Source organism: Gigantopelta aegis, unplaced genomic scaffold, assembly GCF_016097555.1.
Source record: "Gigantopelta aegis isolate Gae_Host unplaced genomic scaffold, Gae_host_genome ctg3241_pilon_pilon, whole genome shotgun sequence".
In the NCBI taxonomy this organism is placed as follows: domain Eukaryota; kingdom Metazoa; phylum Mollusca; class Gastropoda; order Neomphalida; family Peltospiridae; genus Gigantopelta; species Gigantopelta aegis.
The window spans coordinates 34490-55749 of NW_024533247.1; the positions used below are offsets into that span (position 1 = coordinate 34490).

The 21260-nt window shown below is 36.7% G+C and overlaps 1 protein-coding gene across 1 annotated transcript; it reads left to right on the forward strand.

Annotated features, from left to right (window-relative positions):
- The first annotated feature begins 13951 nt into the window (after positions 1-13951).
- Positions 13952-14956, forward strand: LOC121391999. The gene has a single exon (XM_041523419.1). It carries the CDS (start codon positions 13952-13954, stop codon positions 14954-14956), a length of 1005 nt encoding a protein of 334 aa, XP_041379353.1.
- Positions 14957-21260: the final 6304 nt, after the last annotated feature.

Below are 21260 nucleotides of genomic sequence, written 5' to 3' on the forward strand. Positions count from 1 at the left end.
GCAACTACAGGTGAATACAACCAAACCAAATCTCCAATAGAATATGGCTTTCCATGAACCTTCTGATTGTAGTATTCTTTCTGCCTCTTGTGCAGTACATTTAACTTCTTTCTAACATGTGATAGGCTGTAGAGATAGTCTTTCTCGTTGCACAAGTAGAACATGTATTACACCATTTTCTTACATCATTCCAGTGCCCTGGCCAGTAAAACCTCTCTTTTAAAAGACTCAAGGTCTTCTCCTTTCCTAAATGTCCACTCAGTTCTCCTGAATGTAACTCAATCAATACTTCCTTCTGTAACTTCTCAGGAACCACCCACTGTAAATGGGATGAGGCTCCATCTTGACTTTCAAAATTTCTAAATAATAACTTTTCTTTTATCACCAATTGGTCCCATATTTGAAGCAATCTACGACTCTTTGGGTTGTCTTTTACTGACTTGTCGAGTGGTCTTTTTCCCATTTCTTTGGCTTTCAGTATTATACTCACCACTGGGATCATCTAATTGCAATTTATACAACTCTGCTGCTGTTTTTATCACCAACCAATCAAACTGTTCCAATCATTAGACTTGGCTTCCTTACTGGATCATCATAAGCTTTCTCGGCAACTTTGTTGACAAGATATTCGTGTTAGAACATCAGCATTATTATGCTTTCTCCATCGCCTATGAATGTTTTTGAAGGTATGTTCGTCCCTATAAGTTGAAGTTGAAGTAATTGGAGATACTTGTGTGGTTTGTTGAGTCCTTTGGTGATGACCCTTGCCAGCTCGACTCACAGCTGCAAGGTTGTTTCGTTTCCAACGGAAAGTATCATGTTCTCAGCTTTAACTTAACAGAAAGCATATCATAAATAACAAAATACTGAACTTAAATAGACCAAAGTACAATAGACAAAGTAAGGTAACCACACAACAAAGAAGTGCAAAGTAAATATGACAAGATCTAATTAACACACATACACTACTTAACAAGTCATTCAGTAAGACAAATACTGATTAAAAGGACATTCAGTAGGACAATGAACAAGGTGAAGTGTTGAGTGAACTCTGTTACATAAGTTAGTATTTTTAGTGCTAATGTTAGCATTATATACAAAATTAGTCATTAGTAAACATTTAAATTCAGTGTTATACCAAGTTCTTTGTTAATTTCATCTTTCCAATACCCTCCATAACCTTTGCTACACTTTCCACTGGACCACCTTGACTGGACAGGCTGTTCAGAAGTATTTGACAATACTCCTCTAACTCAAAGATACTTTTAAAATTCATTCCATTTTTGTAATCATTCATTACTTTTTAAAGTTTGGGTTATTATAATCAGATTCTGTTATTAATTTCCTAGCAACATTTGTGTAGCAACATTTGGTAGACATCTTGATAACAAGTTAGTAATAACACTGCAGGTTGTTCCTGAAGTATTCTCTTCAATATGCCTTTAACTCTTTCTTGGCTTACGATCTCAGCTCCTGTTTGAATAAAATAGATCAACTAAGATATTGAAATTGAATATTGAATATATAATGAAGTACATTGAGACAGAGTTGCATGTGATAAAATTAACTGCATAAAATTGCTGTTTGAAACTCGTTTTAATGATTTTCATATTTATTTAGGTATATGTTAGCACTTTGAACTGCTATGTTATTATGTCACCACTTGTTTAAGATGTGAGATGACACACCTATAGGTGTGTCATCTCACATCTTAAACAAGTGGTGACATAATAACATAGCAGTTCAAAGTGCTAACAAGGTGCTCAGACTCAATAAAGTGACATTTGTATCCAAATATAGTGCTGACATCATAATTATTGTGCTGTGACATCACTTTGAATTTCTATGGTATCAGCCACAAGCATGTTATACTCCAACCTACATCGTACTGTGTTATACATCTTGTATGAACTGTAACATAACAATCCTCAGATTTGTTTTACTACATATATAGCACACTATATCTGTAATACATCCCAAAAAGTTGGCTATTACCAATACTTTATGGAAAAAATTAATCAATAACCAGTAACACTATACACTAACCTTTTAAGAAGAGTTGCTCAGATATAGTTTCTATTAAAGAAACATTGTCTCATTTAATGGAGGATCAGCTAGGTCCTATAATAGAATGAATTAAGATACAGTACAGAATGGTGTAAGTATGATATATTAAAAATAATGTGGTATAGGTATGATACACAACAAATAGATAATAGATTTCTTGTACATGTACATTCTAACTAATTTATACTTACCAAAGGATTACGTCCATCAAACCACTAAATTGACTGCAACATTCCTTTACTGACATGACTTGATAAACTTGATGATATGAGTGAGGATTTGAAATACGAAAACCTATTCTTTGTGTTGACAATGGTCCTCTTGAAGTGCCATCTCAATATTGAAAAGCACTTTTTGTCACTGAAGGAGCAATGCATAAAAAAAGATCATGGACTCCCACAATTTGTTTAATGTCCACATTATTGGTGTTATTGTCATCACTAACATCACATTTTGCAAGCACTGATCGAGCAACATCTTTTATATTATAAAGCATGCGTTTACTAACAGGAAGAGTATAAGCTTTTGCTTCATTGCTAGGAGCAATAAAGTATTTCTCACATTTAAATGAGTGCATCTCACTCAACTTTAATACAGTCTTAATAACATTATTAAAAATATGCAGCTTTATTGAAATATTTTTAGGGTGAATTGGACATGTCAAAGATTTCATTTATGCAAAAAAAGTATTTTTGAATTTTTGGCATGTCCCCCCCCCCCCCCCCCTTTAAAGCACACCTAACTAAGAGGTTACAGTCCAGAAGCTATTAAAATGCAAAACACTTTGCAGTTATGCCCATATATGGACATATGTTCTAAGCCTTGATTCGACAACAGTTGGTTAAGGGAGTTTGACGCTCCTTCTCGTCACTTTGCGACGCTCATTCGCTCCTGATTATAGTAAGCAATCAATAATCGGACAAACCAATTTTCGGACAGTTGTTGCTCTTAAACCATATAAGCTATGAACTTCTAGTTTACACTAACATCTACCTACTGTCTAAGTCTTCTTGTAGAAAAACAATCGTCGTTTTGTATGTTAGCTGTAGTCGCTACAATGCAATATATTCAGGTGTCTGAAAACCGGAGTATTCGGATATAACTTTCCAAATTTCGGACCCTTAGTGACGATTCGAAAAAAAGAAAGCAGAATCATTCCAGAAGCATCTAACAATAGCCATCTAATATCCCTCTGTTTATAACCAGAATTTGAAGATTCAACAAAATTGTTTACTAGCACACGAATCATAAACTGACAGTCAATGTGTAAATCAATTATTGGAGACACCTACATGAACTATGAACCGTAACACGTGATAGATTGAGGGCTCAAGTAAAGACTTTCTCTGCTCAGTAAGATGTACCTTAACTCAAGGATATTTAAAAGCTCTATTACAAGATCTCCTTTGATCTACATGTATCAAGAGAGAAAATATAAGGGAAGGTGCTACCGAGCTTGGGATGATATTGCAATGGAAAGCAGCTGCTGCAGTTGAAGATCTGATGGCATGTCACTACGTAAGGCATCCGAAATTTATCAAGTTCCAAAGTCAACTCTACATGATAAAGTAACGGGTAGGTTATATTTGGTGCTAAATCTGGCCCTTCACCCTATTTATTCTCTGAAGAGGAAGAAGAATTACTAAACTTTTTACTAAAGTGTTCTGATATAGGTTATTGTCATTCAAGAAAACAAGTCATTGCTATTGTACAACAAATTGTTGATGAGAAAGGAATTCAGATAGTGGTGAACAATGGTTGGTGGGAAAGATTCTGCCAACGAAACCACAAATTACATTGAGAGCTCCAGCTCCAATGTCTTCTTCAAGGGCTATTGCTTTTGATCGGGAATATATTAACAATTATTTCGATCTTTTAGAAGAAATTCTCCGTGCAAATAATATATATAATAAATCAACAAATATATTTAACTTTGATGAATCCAGATTTCCCATAAGTCCCAAAAGCCTAAAGGTTGTGAGTCAAAAGGGTGCAAAGCACCCAAGTTACTTAACAAGTGATTGTTTTAAATGTGAAAGATTTTCAAGTTGGTAAAGTTAAATTTATGAGAGAATTGAAGGAGGAACTCTCCTCTTACAAAAAATCATCTTGCTTTTATATGTTACTCAACTTGTGACATAGAAGGTTCTGGAATTATACATGTGATAAGGTTCTAACAGTTAACATTATATGCATATACATAGTTTACTGCAAAAGAAACAAATTTCTAGTTTCATCACAATTGTCCTCATCATACCATACAGAAAACTCCTTTGGTCTGGAGTTCATTTGTAGAACTGAACCTTCAAACCATACCAGTTTCACCATCAACTAGAAATCAGTGCCGTATTCATTGCCTGACAAGCAAATTGGTATTTCTTCTTTTTGTTCTTCAATTGTTGCTTCCCTTCTGCAAATTTTCTTAGCTGCATTGCATTTTGAATAATACAATTTTTTCTTTGTGTCTTCAACTGATTGTTGAAAGTCTTCATTTTCTTTTTGGTTTCTATTCAAGCGAATAGAGAGGAAATATTGAAAAAATTGGCTCGCTATAATTACTTCCATGCAACCACTCTAATACTTGGAATATGTGGATACACAGAATTTACTTCGTGCAGTGATAGATTAGATTTAATGACTAAATATGACTTTAATCTCATTCTGTAGTTTGTCCAAAACGAAGCAACCTTAATATTTGTTGCAAACTTTTGCATACCTAGCTACTTTAGTCTTTTGATTTTATTCATCATACGTGTATGTTTTCAGCCATTAAATGATATATGAATGTATAGAGAGATGGATGGATGTGTTGATAGATGAATTATTATTATTATTATGCACATATCAAGTATATGTATGTATATATATGACTCTATTAGGATAGAACAGCATTCAACCTTTTTCACTGATCAAGTGATCATTGTGTTTTTGATATGATTGTTTAAAAATTGACTTTATTTGTAAAAATCACAAACTTTAAAAGTTACAATCAGGTTAGTCACATGTAGTCAATGAATGTTATAATATATCATGAAATGAGGTAATGTTTTAATGCATTGAAAAAAATGATGCTTCCTTTAATATCTTGGTTGTACAGTCCATTGAATGGTCATTACAGTATATGTAAAAGAGTCGTAGACTACTTATTAGTCCAGAACAGTAACTGAGAATGACCTTGTCTCATGGAACCACTGTATAAGATAATAGATAATGAGTAGTACTAATGGATGGACTATAGTATTAATGATCATAATTGGTCCAAGTTTCAATTTTTTTATTGATTAACGAAATTCACGAGATCACATTCCTCGTGGTCAATGGCATCTCTAATACTTTGGTTTTGGAAAGTACAACAAATCTTGTTCTTGTGGGTCCTATCATATAAAAAAGCCGAGCACTGTGACTACAAGACACTCTTTAAGAGATATTAAGAGACAGGTTAGTCTGTGGTGTATATCACACAGGCATTCAAAAGAGATTACTTGCAGAGAAACATCTCACTTCACAAGGTTTTGGACATAGCTCAGCCCTAGAAGCTGCTGAAAAGGGACCAAAAATCTCACTATAACCAGATACTACTCAAAATCGAGGTCAAGGGGTTAACTGCACTTCTCAAGAATGCAGTCACGATTTAAATTATCTCCACCTTATACTAGTAAACCATGTGAAGGTAAGCACTCACCCACAATCTGTTGCTTTAAAAATTCAGATTCTCATAATTGTAAAAGAAGTGTACACATTGCTAGGATGTGTTGATTGAAGAAGAAACAGGAGACCAAACACAAGAAGACCTCTCAGCAAAATCACTTCATATCAAGTATTGCAAAGGAAGAAGTTACTCAAGAGCTCTTTGAGGACGAGTCATATGCTATGTTTTCAGCAAGAGGTAGCTCAGTAAACCCACTAATCATACATGTGAAATTGAGCAATGTTTTAGTAGCAATGGAATTGGACACAGGTGCCTCCCACTTACAACAAAATTGCTGCTGAATGTCTTAGCCCTATTATAGAGTCAAAGGTCACAGCTGAAGACTTACACTGGTGAGTGAGTGTATTCCCATACTAGGTACTATTAATGTACATGTAGAGTATTGACTGACAAGAGGAACATCAGTCACTCCTTGTGGTTACAGCCCAAATCTCATGGGCAGGGCTTAGGTAAGCTCAAAGTGAACCTAGCCAATATTCATCTCATGAATATCAAATTATTTATTTAGTGTCACATGAACCTACATTGAGTTGTTATTGTCTATAATTGTCAGTTATAATCTTTCTATGAAATATTTTTCTTTATTGGCTATTCATTAAATTATCTACCAAACTATATAGGTCTTGTTACAAATAATAGTAAGTGTTATCTGTGACTAGAAAACTTACAAATATATATTATGAGTTGATATTATCAATCCCCAACCTTACCTGACTATAAAAACATCAAGTACATACATGTATTGTAGTAAAATTGTAATATATACTTTGTAATATTTTTAATATGTTTACAAACATATGACATTATTATGTAAAACAACACATTTTGCTAAAATGTTTTGAATAAATGGTTGTGTATATGTGGTTGCTATGTGGCCATTTTGTACAGTATGTTTACCAAATTCGGTATCCAAGTACTTAATGATTGATCTTCTTGGATACTAAGAATACCTGTACGTCTTCTTACAGTTACATACAACAACTGTTCTTGGAAAAAAATCTGTAATCACAATATCCCATGATTCCTTTTTTGGATACCTTGTTATAACAAGTCTTGGAGTTGATGAGGCAACAGATTGATCTGTATCAAGCGCAGACTTTGTGGTTTCCTTTGATGGGTTTTAAAAGGATTGTCTGGTTAAATGCTTTTGTAGGACCACTATAGAATGGATAGCGTGTATGAGTATTGTACCATCTATAGAGCATTGCTGAGACTTTGTCATTATTTGTATGTGTCTGTGTGAGAGTGGATAGTAAAAATGAGTAATACAGTTACACAAAATTTAAAATGGTAATTAGTTAGTTATGGTACATTGAGGAAGTACACAGTTACATAAAATTTATTATAATACTTATAGCCAACAATACAGACACCTAGTGACATTAATACAACCCTTTTACAACATCGCACAATCACATAGACTAACTGAGTACTTTTTAGATTTCTGTTAACACAGCATTAAAAATTCCGAGAATGGATCGTATCATAGTCTTGTAAAAATATCAGGCACCCATTGAAGTTAGCTTCACATTCCTAAGAAGCATATCCTAGACATTCCTGACACCTACTCAATTTGGTTATATGAATGTGAGTCTGGTTGAACGTTTTGTTTTCGGTGTATGTGAGGGTAACTTCAGCAGAGTGTTTTAGTGGTAAATGGCTACCTCAGGTAATGTTACTTATGTGTCATATACTACCTTAATTACTAGTAGTACAATATCTACACTTGTAGGCATTATGTAGTCTCACTAACTAGACTCTCTTTCTCTCCAGTGAGTATCTGACTAGTGGAGACTAGTATAATGTTTGGACTACATATATCATAATATATAGTAGAATATGACAGTTAGGTTTGTGAAGTATAATGTCAAGTATATAATTAGTACAGCCTTTGACAAGTCTTGTAGTATATGTGATCAGTTACTCTAGGTATATTGCCTTAAAACATAGTCTGATCTAAAGATATGATATGTATCATTCTCTACAGGACACTACAAACTCGATATAAGAATTGACATTACCACTCAAGTAATAGGAGATAACCTGTATCTGTGGGTGGAAATGATACATCTTCAATACACAATAATGATGAGAAGAGAAGACTGACATCACAGATTGCAATATTCAACATTACCTCTGGAATATGGAATTTTAGATCACCAATGGCTATCCCCCTCTAGGTGTACATGGGTACTTATGTACCTCAATAAATGACAAAATTTATTATTTCGTGGTTTGTGTCATTATGACAGCTGTTACCACAACAGTCCTAATGTATTAGATATTTCTACCCCTCACATGGACCCAACTACAATCTAGTGATGACAACTTAATAGTGATGAAGAGAGGCTTTGGTGCATTATATCAAGTGAACAAGCAGGAGGACATCATTGTCTTTTACTTGTTGGAGGTCAAGGAACTCCACCCTCTATACTGTTACCGCAAGCTCATATTTTCAGTATCGTGATGGTAGAGTACGCACTAATGAACAAAATATCTATGACTTGACAACAGGTAAGAACATTAATATATGATATTATCATATTATACTATCAAATATTACTTAATACAGTCAGTGTGATTACAGGTAATTGTTATATCTTCTCAGTAATAGTTATATTAAGTAGTAAATGATATAATTGTTTGTACATATAAATTAATAATATTGATATATTCTATTTTCATAACATTTATATTGTAATTTATATTTCAGTACTTATTAAGGGTCATCACTACGTTTGATAGATTGGCTCTGTAATTTTAATTTATTAAAATATTAGAGTACATATAAGAGAAATGTGACAGTTGTTATAATTACTACAATTTTTTATTGAAAAAGTCATCCTATAAGACACTAACGTCACAGTGAAATACTAACTAGAGCTACAAAGATTATATAATTAACAGCAGTAGTTATGGACAACTACAGTTATAGAATATTAGTAAGCTAGTGAGAGTTATCAGTCACAACCATTGTTGTATACTGTTAATAAATTTATTGGTTGCTATTTATGTCAGTGGTTATAGAATTAGATTTAATTTCATTTATTGTTACTAATATTGTGTCATAATGGATTATCAACTACTATTATAATATAAGTATAATGATGATCAAGTTCTCTTTTTAGGTCAATGGATCATACCTGAGATTGTTGGACATTGTATGCCGTCTAATAGTGGCTTTGTTATGGAAGCAGTAAACAAAACAAGAGCAATTATTTTTGGTGGTCTAGTTGAAGGCACATCATCTAATACACTCTATGTAGTGGATATCATTAACTGTACAGTGGTAAGTTATAATATTATCATTCATACACTGACTGATGACATATAAAATGAGTGTTTGTTGAGTTTTTTTGTCTATCTAGCACTGGCAGACTATAGCTAACCTGACCCAATAGTACCGTGGCCAATGAAGGGATGGTCATGCTTCCAGTATTATTAGTGGATCAATATCACCTATACTAGTAGTGATTGGTGGAGTGGATAAGACAAACAAAATAATAAAGGACTGTGGGATACTGGATGTTAATGAGAAGTTATGGACAAAGGTATGTCATTGCCATATTACATCTACTTTATTGTACAATGATAGTTATTAAGCTAGCCCCATGAAACTATCCATATATTTAAAGTTCATATCCATTTTACTACTGATATACTAGGAATATCTCAGTATCTTTTACTGTACTGTAATTATCACTTTTGTACAAAATTATAGTCTACTTAAACTAAAGACTATCACAATTAACTAGGTGGACCTCAGGATATTGTGGTCTTTTGTAGGTAGGTTCACTTGAACCACAGTTATGACCTGTTTTTTTAGTGTGTATTATTGCTCCCTAGGAATGCTACTTTTATTTAAAGATGTTATAGAGTACACTCTAAAATGCTATGGCACAATTACTTCACCATTGCACTGTTATTTCCATGAACCATGAAAATGACTTAAACGGAGCAAATAGACTTAGTAGAGCATACTAGAGTAAGATACTGTATAAAAGTTAATATAACAAAATTAATTGAAATTATATTACTTTGTAAGTTAACATTTTATATATCTTTTAATAAGTTACCAAGTACTTGTCAGTTTTAATATCATACCACTAACTATTACTATAAATGTGACTACATACTACAGATTTATCTACCTGACTCTGTTACTGAGAGATATATCCACTCTCTATCAACATTTATCATGGGGACCATATTGTGTATGGTTAATAGTTATAGGAGGTAAAGTACAGCATGAAGGTGCAGATGTCACAGAGCCCCAATATAACAATCTTGATTGAACTAGGTAAGTAATTCATTACACACACAATATAGATATTACATTGACAACATGTAACATAAGACACAATCAATATTGTTAGCACTTATTGTTAAGGGGATATGGTAGAGTTTTATTATTATATGGTAATATATTATAAATTATTTCATTCTCATTTGAATTGACCTCTATAGTACTCTTAGTATGTGTGGTCAATGTTGATTTGTTGTTATATATAATGAGAACTACATATCACTGTAAAATTAAATTGTTATTTTAACAATTACTTTGTAGTTTACATCAGTGGTTGCTATGGAATATATAATTTATGTGAATTACTCATTGTGTAATTTGTTGCCATGTAAAAGTACAACATACCGAGAAATTACACAATGAGTAATTCACAAAAATTCTATATATCATAGTAATCCACCAATGTAAACTACAAAGTAATTGTTAAATAGCAATTTAATTTTTATAGCGTACATGTATATACACATATAGTTATAATAGTTCTGTTGAGTGTATACAAATAGAAATATATCACATAATGACCACATTTATTTTTCTCCAATCAATAGGAATAGGATATTAAATGTAATAAGTACACATGTAATGATAACCACTAATATTTCCTTTATTGTGTGTACATTCAGTCCAACCTACATCAAAATGGTAGTGTTACTAACATTTGCATGTATACATTTGTTACCATGTGTGTAATATTGTTTTTATGTTTTAGTTACTATTGCGTGTACATCATGTAAGTATAAGTAATGTTACATATAATGTATAATACACGTATGGTTATATAACTGGTGCCATTGTTATGTATTACATAGTACATTCTTATTACTATCATATGATGTACTACTAGTACTACTGACACTAGTAGTGTTGTGTTCTCTTATGTAGTCCTCAATAATGGTCAATGGTCAATAGGGTTTGTACTAGACTCTAATGGACTAAGTGTTATCAAGGCAGTATATGATGACAAAATACTTCAGAAGAAATCAAGGAAAGATGAGAGGAATGAAAGTTTCACAAGAGAAAAGTCTTCAATTTAACTGTCGAAAGGAACTACTAGTAGCACAGGAAAACATAAAGAGTCTTCAAGAGAGACTGATTGACATGGAATTTCAACCATGGTATGATGGATAAAATGAATATCACATATGACTAATGAAAGGATGACCAGAGGACTGAGAGAATGGATGGACAGTTTGACAGAATAATACATGAAATGAAAAGATGGATAATGAATGAAGAAATGGATGAATGAAAATAAATAATAGATAAACAAGGATAGTCAATTCATGTAGCTATTCATGTATTGATCAAACAAACTATATTTCATTAAGTGTTTTGTTACTTACTTCACTATAGTACTAGAGAAGGACAGCTATATAGCTGAACTTAAAAATAAGGATGAGATCATAACAACACTACAAAAACAACTAGAACAATCTAATCAACAGAGTAAGTATACATGTGTGTGTATGTACATGTATGTACATATGATCAATGAAATAGATGGATTGACAGATTGATTGATGGATGACTGTTGTTGTTATTGTGTTAATTCAATCATTTCATTATACTATAGTCTCAACTACCAGTGATCATCATGACTTACAACAACTACTTCATCTAGTACAAGAAAAAGATAGCTATATAGCTCAACTAAATCGTAGACTACTCACTCTCTCAAAAGAGAAGGAAGATGCATTACAACAAATCAAGGTAGCCAGTTATCAACAACTCTCACAAAAAAGTTCTCAAAAGACTAAAGGTATTAGTTAGTATTGTAATTAACAGTGCATTGCTCTATTTTACATATTACATCAGATGTTGTCAGTTATCTTCCCAAACTGGCTGTTGTTCTACAACCAGTGTACAACAGTATTGGGAACAACTTGGTCTTCAACTTAATATAGATCAATCTGTACTGGACTGATATCAGAAGTAAAGGAGATTCTACAGAACAAATGAAGTGCTTGTTAGAGGAATGGTCTTTAAAAGGAGGGTACATTGACGCAACTTGAAGAGGCTCTACTTCATGTTGATATGAAACATCATCATTCCTGGTAAGAGCTATATTGTGAGTATACGAATGAATGAGTGTTGAATGGATGAACACGTAGCTCATTGCATTTCCTTAGTAAAATAGCAAAAGAGATATACTAAATTAAACGTATAACTCCTCTACATATAATTTGAACATAAACATGTCTTATCATTAGGTTTACTTGATCTACAAGACAAGATACAAATCTCTTCTGACCCTCAGTGAAAAGTCTATACATGTGACTATTGGAATTATACTAACATATCAGGTAACCTATACCTATCATATATAGTACTTTTATTAATATACTGTTAATGTTGTATAGACTTATTGAAGGAATGGTAACAGTAGAAAGAAGCTCTGTCTCTACAATGCTCATACTGAACATGAATTAATATTGGAAGAATGTGGTTAAGACTTATCATCCCTGAGAGATCATCACACCTATAGAATCTGTAATATGAAGTAGCTACTCAGGTTTGTGGGGTGCAGGGAATTTTAATTTCCCAAAAGTTGCATACTTATCAGTGGTGGTGTGTTATACAAAACCAGTTACTGTTGAATTAATGCATTGTGCTCATATAACTGATGAGAGACAGACACAATATCTATGTTTTGTTGCTGCTAAATCTGGCCCACCCTTTAAGTTTGACTACCTACCAGGAGGATCATTCTCCTCTGAGTCTCAATATGGCACTACATCTCTCAAGCAGTTCTCTTTACTAGCTATAGTAACTTGTTATTAGCGGTGCTGTGTTGGTGGAGCAGCTGCTTGGTCAGTGGTGTAGGTCTAGGAGTTGGAAGTGTTTGTTGCTGGGAGTAGTAGCAGGGGATTGATTGGGCCATATTTTTAGCTGATTGCCTAGCAACATTGGGCAACATTGGTGCATGTGATCTGTATCTGAAAAACATACAACATTAAAAAACTCTTTGTTCACTTTAATGAAAAATCATACTCTGCATACATATCTAGTCAACATTTTTAGCAGCAGCAAAAACAACTTATACAGAAGCAGTAAGCCATTTTTGGAGGTGTAATTACTCCAGCACAGCTAAAATGATACCATTCAAAGGCACAAATCATAAATAATTGACTGCTCCTATCTACTGCCATGAAGATCATGATAGCATATCTTGCATAGCCAAACATCACAGTCTTTCTTTCTTTCAACAACAACTTCAATAATTTTTAATACTTTAGAAATACTATAATAAAGTATCGTTATTAGTGTTTATACTCCACACCAAGAATTTCTGTTGTTTGAGAATCTTAGTAGAAGGGCTTTCAACAACTGTGTTAGTAAAATCAGAGAGAGGCTTCTTCAGACCAACACATTCAGTAGTCTTTGTAGAAGGTTGTGGTGGCCTTAAATGACTGCTTAGTATATGTACTTGTACCTACATATAAAACATGTTTGAAACTGTAGTGGTGCGCCCACGCACTTCTAGTTAAAAATTCCCGTATTTCCCAGAAAAAGATAAAATACTCCATCATCATGTTCTACTTAGAAGTTTTATCATCCTCGATCATTGTCATCTTGTGTCAGTCGTTTCTCAGACTTAGTTTATTCATTGATATTGTTATTGAGTTTCTCTATATGACTAAATTGGTGACCCCGACTAAATTAAGAACAATGGCTACTAATGCTGTCAGTCTGAAGATCTTGCCCTTTTGGCCTGCCAATCCTCTTCTTTGGGTTTTGCCCAGGTTGAAGCGCAGTTTACCACATGGAATATTACTGACTCGAAGACCAAGTTTGACCACATCCATATCTACTCTCTCCCCTGAATATGCCACCGAGGTACGTGATCTCATCCTTTTTGCCTCCCGAGGATGACCCCTTTAAAGGCCTTGAAAAGACGCCTTAGTTCAGAGAACAGCAGCATCAGAACAGCGTCGTTTACAACAAGTCTTCAATACAGAGACTTGAGAGATCGCAAGCCGATGCAACTCCTCCGACACATGCAGCAGCTCTTGGGTGATAAAGCCACTGCACTTGACCTATCAATTTTTATGCGTGAACTATTTCTCCAGTGTCCTCCCTACAAACGTCAGGCTGATTTTTGGCATCAACTGCCGATGGCAATAAGTCTTCAGGAATTAGCTACTTTAGCAGACAAGGTGATGGAAGTTGCCACACCTACTGTAGCTACAGTTTCACCCTCTGACTCACTGTTGCTGAGATTTAGTGAACTGAAAGCCGAAATTGCACAAGTTAAAACAACTTCTCAAAACCTCGACGCAGTATTTCCCGTACACGAGCAGGCCAGTCCAGGTCGAGCCCATTCATCTTTTCCATCCCTAATTCAGATTTTGTGCTGGGTATCATCAGAAGTTTGGAGAGGCAGCCGAAAATTGCAAACCACCTTGCTCTCAGAAGGGAAACATCCAGGCCCAGTCGCTAGTGGCATGGGCGTCACTGGCCTTAATGAACACAGTCGCCTATTTTACATTGTAGAGCACGTCATAAATTACCTCTTCTCGTTGTACAGTGCAGAAGTGAGTATTATACCATCAACAGCTGCCAATAAGAACAACCGTTGCCTCCTCACACTCCAAACTGTCAATAATTCACCCATCTTAACCTTTGGTACCCGCTCATTGACACTCACTCAGTCTTGGACTCCATCATACGTTCCACAAGGTGTTTGTCCCATCGCAGAGGTTAAAACTCTACTTCTAAGTGCAGATGATTTCTTACGCCATTATGGTCTCCTGGTGGATATGGGGACACAAACGTTTGATGACAAAGTGACCAATTACGTGTCCAAGAAATCGCATCACACAAACCCTCCATCACCCCACTCTTCTACCCAAAACACCCACTTCATTGTATGACAAAATTCTCCATGAAATGTTTCCAGTTGTGCTTCAGACATTCACTCACCAACAAATCCCGAAACATGACGTAACGCATCATATTGTTACAACTGGACCACCAGTACATGCCCGTACTTGAGTCTCTCGCCTGAGCATCTGAATGTTGTCCGATCCGAATTTGATCATATGATGGACCTCGGCATCATATGTCTGTCATCAAGTCCCTTTGTCGTCTCCATAACACATGGTCCCAAAGAAATCTGGAGATTGGAAGACTGTGTGGAGATTTATCGGGCTCTGGACTCAGTTCCCACTCCTGACCGTAAACCCTATTCCCCCATATACAGGATTTCTCAACATCTCTACAGGGCTCTACTATTTTCTCTAAAATTGACCCTGGTCATGGGCTTTTCCATCAAATACCAGTGGGCAACCATCCGATATTCCAAAAACAGCTATTACTACTCCATTTGGCCTTTTTGGGTTGTTCATATGCCATTCAGCTCTTCGCAACGCCGCTCAGACATTTTTAATGCTTTATCGATAAAGTACTCCACGGTTTCTCATTCTGTTTATGCATACATTGATGATGTCTTGATTGCAAGTGCTACGCCCACAGAACATTTGTCCCATCTCCGATTTAGTACTTGAACGTTTTCAAGAAGTATGTCATCATCTCAACCCAACCAAGTATAATTTGGTGTGCATCAATTGAAATTTCTTGGCCACCTCATTGATGTTAATGGAGTTTTGCCATTACAAAAGAAGTCGAAGTAATCCAAACGTTTCCTCTTCCAACCACTAAGCAACAGTTTTAAGAGAATTCTAGGCTTATCCTCGTAATTTTATCATAGGTTTATTCCGGTTTGTGACAAACTACTCCAACCTCTCAGGACTTACTATCAACCATTTCCAGCGCACACAAAGATCTACAATGGAGTGAACAGACTACCAAAGCATTCCAGACTATTAAGGAAGCCTTAGCTAACCCACTCTCCTTTTCCCACGCTAAATTTGGAGCTCCTACCTGTATTATCACTGATGCCTCAGACATAGCATTTGGAGCAGTGTTTGCAACAGAAAATAGATCAACATTGGCACCCATCAACCTACTTCTCCAAAAAGCTCCAACCAGCTGACCAAAAGTACAGCAACTTTCGATCATGAACTTTTGTCTATCTATTTAGCCATCAAACATTTTCACCATTTTGTGGAAGGTCGAACCTTCCATATTCTCAACAGATCCAAACCCTTAACATATCCCCTGACCATCTGTTTCTGATCGTCACTCACCCCGCCAGATTCGTCACCTTGGATTCATTTCACAATTTACTACTTGACATCTGCTATATAAAAGGGTCCTACAACAGCGTAGCAGATGCTCTTTCACGGATTGACATAAATGCCACTTCTCTGTTTCAGCTCCCTAATATTGATTTCAAAGAGATCGCTGAAGCCCCAGAAGAATGACCCTACACTGGGCAAAATATCAAAAGCATCAGATTCCCTCCTCCCGAAAATTGAATCAATCCCGATACATCCTCCAACATTTCCAATCATTTGTGACATTTCAACTGGAGTACCCACCCATTTCTTCCATTTCCATTTAGACGTACCATATTCAACATTCTTTTATCTCACCCCGTAATCGGGCACTCAACCCTCATTTACAGCTCGTATATGTCTGGCCTAACATCAACTGAGACTCCGTGCATTGACACCACCTGTTTAAACATTGTCAACGATCCAAAATTCATCAACACACAGGTCTCACCTCCAGCCATTTTCCTCCCCCACCCCAGACATCCGCTTTGACCATGTTCATATTGAATGTTTGTGTTGTTGTCCACTACCCACTTGCAAAGTCTCTCATATTTTTGACCATGAGATTGTTTGAACACATTGGCCTGAGGCTGTTTCCACTGCCAGGACAGTGCTTGCAAATACTGTTGCCAGAGCTTTTGTCACACCTGGATTTCCCCTTTTAACGCATTCCTGTCAAATGGTCACCACAGATTGGTTGTAGACAGTTTGAATCCCTGTTATGGAAACAATTGATGCAAGTGTTTAGGACCACTCGTATTCAAACTACTGCCTATCATCCATTTGGCAAATGGCTTGTAGAGCGATTCCATCGAACAACTGAAATCATCCCTACGTACAGATTCGTTGCTAAACTGGGTTGACTCGCTACCTCATCATTCTACTTGGTGGGGCATACTGCCCTCAGGAAGACATTGGTGCCGGTACAGCCGATAACTGGTGTATGGAATGACCCTTCGCTTGTTCGCTTGCTTTTAACAAACACTCCCATCACACACAATCTTGCCAACTATGTTGTCGATACTCAAGACATTTTGCCGAGACCTCAAAGCAAATTCACCTCGTCCACCACAACCAGAGAGTGTTTTGTCCATAAAGACCTCAAGACATCAGTATGTCGTTCTACGTCATGAGGCTGTACACTAGCCGTTGCAAAACCGTACAATGGGCCATACAAGGTTCTCAAGCGCCACGGACAAACATTTCACCAGTGCGTCAAAGGAAAGGACTGTAGTGTCTACATTGATCGATTGAAACCGTATACTTTATCATACGAATCTCGCTGACAGTGGACCAGTGATTGCCCAAACCTATATACGACAAAATCCCTCATCCTATAGGGTTACTTGCACTGGGCGGCCACGTTAGGTTCACCAAACAGGACGGACATGTGATTGTGCCTGTCCTCACTGAGGGGAGTAGGTAGTGGTTTAAAACAACGCACTTCAAGTAAAGTCCGGATACCAGAAAAGATATCGTCGCGGGGTTATAATTAGAAGTATCTCATCCTCGATCATTGTCATCTTGTGGCAGTCGTTTCTCGACTTGAATGGTGTTGTTATTAAGTTCATGTATTTGTTATTCTTAATTGTTATTGAGTTTTTATATATGATAAAAAACCTTTTGTAAGAGAATCTAACTTACGTACAGGAATTGTAAATGTCCCCCAATCAGTTGGGATTCCTTGATCCCATTCCTTCCAACCGAAGATCATCATCCAGAACCCGTAAAAAAGAAAGGATTAATATATTATGGAATGGATTACAGTTTGAGTATGTGGTAATTGAAGGTTTTCTATATATGACACTAAATTGGTGAAAAGGAAAAAAGAAAACCACCGACTAAATTTAAGACAATTGGCTACCATGCTGTCATTCTGAAGAGTCTGCTTTTGGGCCTGCAATCCTAACTTCTTGGTTTGCCCTGTGTGGGGAAAAAAAAGGGAAAAACGCATTTAACCCCAAATTGAATATACTGACCGGTAGAACCACAGTTGACCACATCATAGCTACTCTCTCCCCTGAATATTCCACCGAGGTACTGATCTCATCCTTTTGCCTCCCATTGATGACGGCCCTTTTGAAGCCTTGAAAGACTCTCTTAGTTCAAGCACATCAGCATCAGAACAGCGTCGTTTTACACAAGTCTTCAATACAAAGCATTGAATAGATAAGCCAGCCACTGCAACTCGCCCGCAGCATGCAGCAGCTCGTTGGGTGATCAGAGCACACTCACTTGACCTATCAATATATGCAGTGAACTATTAAAAAAAAAAAAAAACTCCGAAAATTCCCTCAAAAACGGCTACAAACGATCAGATCTGATTGGTTGGCTCAACGCAAGATTCCATAAGGTCGGAGGGAAAAAAAATCAGGAATTAAAGCTACTTAGCAACAAGGGGTGATGGAATTAATAAAAGGGGAAAACTACTTAACAAAATACAGTGGTGTCACCCTCTGACGGCTCACTGTTCTTAGATGTATGACTGCAAGGCCGTAATTGCACGAAGTTAAACCAACTTCTCAAAGCCCGACGCATTTGGTCAAACACCGTACCACATCAGGCCGAATCCAGGTCGAGCCCATTTCATCTTTTCCATCCCTAATTCAGATTGTGCTGGTATCATCAAAGTTTGGAGAATATAAAACCAAAAGGGGCCGAAAAGTTGCAAACCACCTTAGCTCTCAGAAGGGAAACATCCAGGCCATCGCTATGGCAAATGTCGATTCACGGGCCTTATGACACAGTCCGCTATTGTTACATTTGTAGATGCCACGGTCATAAATAGTAACAACTCGTCTCTTTGAAACATGTCAGAATGAAAATAATAAAAAAGATACCCTCAACAAAAGCTGCCAATAAGAACAACCGTTTCCTCCCACTCCAAACTGTCAAATTCACCCCTCTTAACCTTTGGTACACGCGTCATATGACCCTCACTCAGTCTTGGACTCCATCATGACGGTTCCACACGGGTGTTATGTTCCTAAGAACCGAGTTAAAATCTAAAAACTCTATGGCAAAAATTATTCTTACGCCATTATTTCTCCTGGTGGATAGAGAACAACGTTGCATTGACAAATTTGGGGACCCAATATACCAAGTGAACCACGAAATGGCGCATCCAAAACCCTCCATCAGCCCACCTTCTACCAAACCCCTTCATTGTAGACAAAATTCTCCATGCTGTTCCAGTTGTGCTTCAGACATTCACTCACCCACAATTCCCCAACCGGGACGTAACGCTCATATTGTTACAACTGACCCACCAGTACATGCCCGACTGGAGTTCTCTCGCCTTAGATCTGAATGTTTTCCGATCCGAATTATCCTATATGGACCTCGGCTCATATGTTGTCCATCAAGTCTTGTCTCTCCATAACACATGAGTCCCAAGAAATCTGGAGATTGGAGACTGTGGTGAGATTACGGGCTCTGGACCGTCATTCCCACTCCTGACCGTAACCCTATTCCCCAAACAGATGTCTCACATCTCTACAGGGCTCTAACTATTTTCTCTAAAATTGAACCTGGCATGCGTTCCATCAAAAATACCGGATGTAAGCAACACCATCCCTCCTTCCAAAACAGCTATGTCCTACTCCAGGTTTGGGGCCTTGTTGGGTTTGTTTCATATGCCATGTCAGTATTAGCAACGCCGAGCTCGACAAATTAATTAATGCTATAAAGTATCATAAGTACTCACGGTATTCTCATTCTGTTATGCATACATTGAGGTGTCTTGATTTGCAATGTGCTACGCGCGCACAGAACATTTGTCCCCCTCCAAAATTAGGGTACAATTGAAACTTTCAAGAAATATAATGTCTCCATCGTCAACCCAACAGTAAAATTTGATGTGCATCAATTGAAATGTCTAATGGCCCCTCAGTGATGTTAATGGAGGTTTGGCAACATTGGCCAAAAGGAAGGTCGCAGTAAACAAAAACAACAACGATTAAATATCTCTTCCACCATAAGCAACGTTAAGAGATTCGGGTAGGCTCTTATTTCTATCAAGGTTTAAAAAAATCCGGTTAGTGTGCAAACACTCCAACCTCTCAATAAGACTTCGAATCAACGATTTCCAGCGTCTCACCACAAAAAACAAAGACCGACGAATGGATTGGAAGAACAACTACCAACATATCCCAGACTAGTAAGGAACCATTGAGCTAAGACGCCACTCTACCTTTTCCACCTAAATTTGAGCTCCTACCTGTATTTATCACTGATCCGGGTCACGAAAAATTCAGTGTGGAGCAAATGTGTGGGGGGTGCAACAAACATATACAACTTGGCAAAAACCTCACCTACTTCTAACCAAAAAGCTCCAACCAAGCTGACAAACGTACAGCACAATTTCGATCATGAAAATTTTGTCTACATCTATTTTAGCCATCAAACCAATAATTTTCACCATTTTGTGAGAGGGGTCGACAACCTGTCCATATTCGCACGATCACAAACCATTAACATATCCCCGGTACGGGACTCTGTGTCTGATCGTCCACTCACCCCGCCAGATTCGTCACCGTGGATTCATTATCACAATTTACTACTGAGCATCAAGCTATAAAAGGGTCCACACAGCGAGCAGATGCATCTTTGGACGGATTAGCATAATGCACTTCTCGGTATTCAGCTCCCATATTGATTTGGCAGAATATATCGCTGAAGCCAACCGAGAATGACCCTAACAACTGGCAAATATCAAGCATCAATTCCTCCGTCAGAACTTGAAGGTCGATCCAATCCATCCCTCCAAATTCCATCATTTGACATTTCCTGGAGTACACCCACCCCTTTCTTCCATTTCATTTGACATAACATTATCACATTCTTTATCTCACCCCGTAATGAAAAAAACGGGGCAACTCAGGAGCGCCTCAATTACGCTCGGATATTCTGTCTACCATCAACTGTAGACTTCCGTGCATGAAAACACAAGCCTGTTACATTGTACAACGATCCAAAATTCATCAACACCCAGTCCTCC

What these genes read in the sequence shown, in the direction of transcription:
- LOC121391999 (XM_041523419.1), top strand. Translation starts at nt 13,952, where the DNA reads ATGACCCCTTTAAAGGCCTTGAAAAGACGCCTTAGTTCAGAGAACAGC.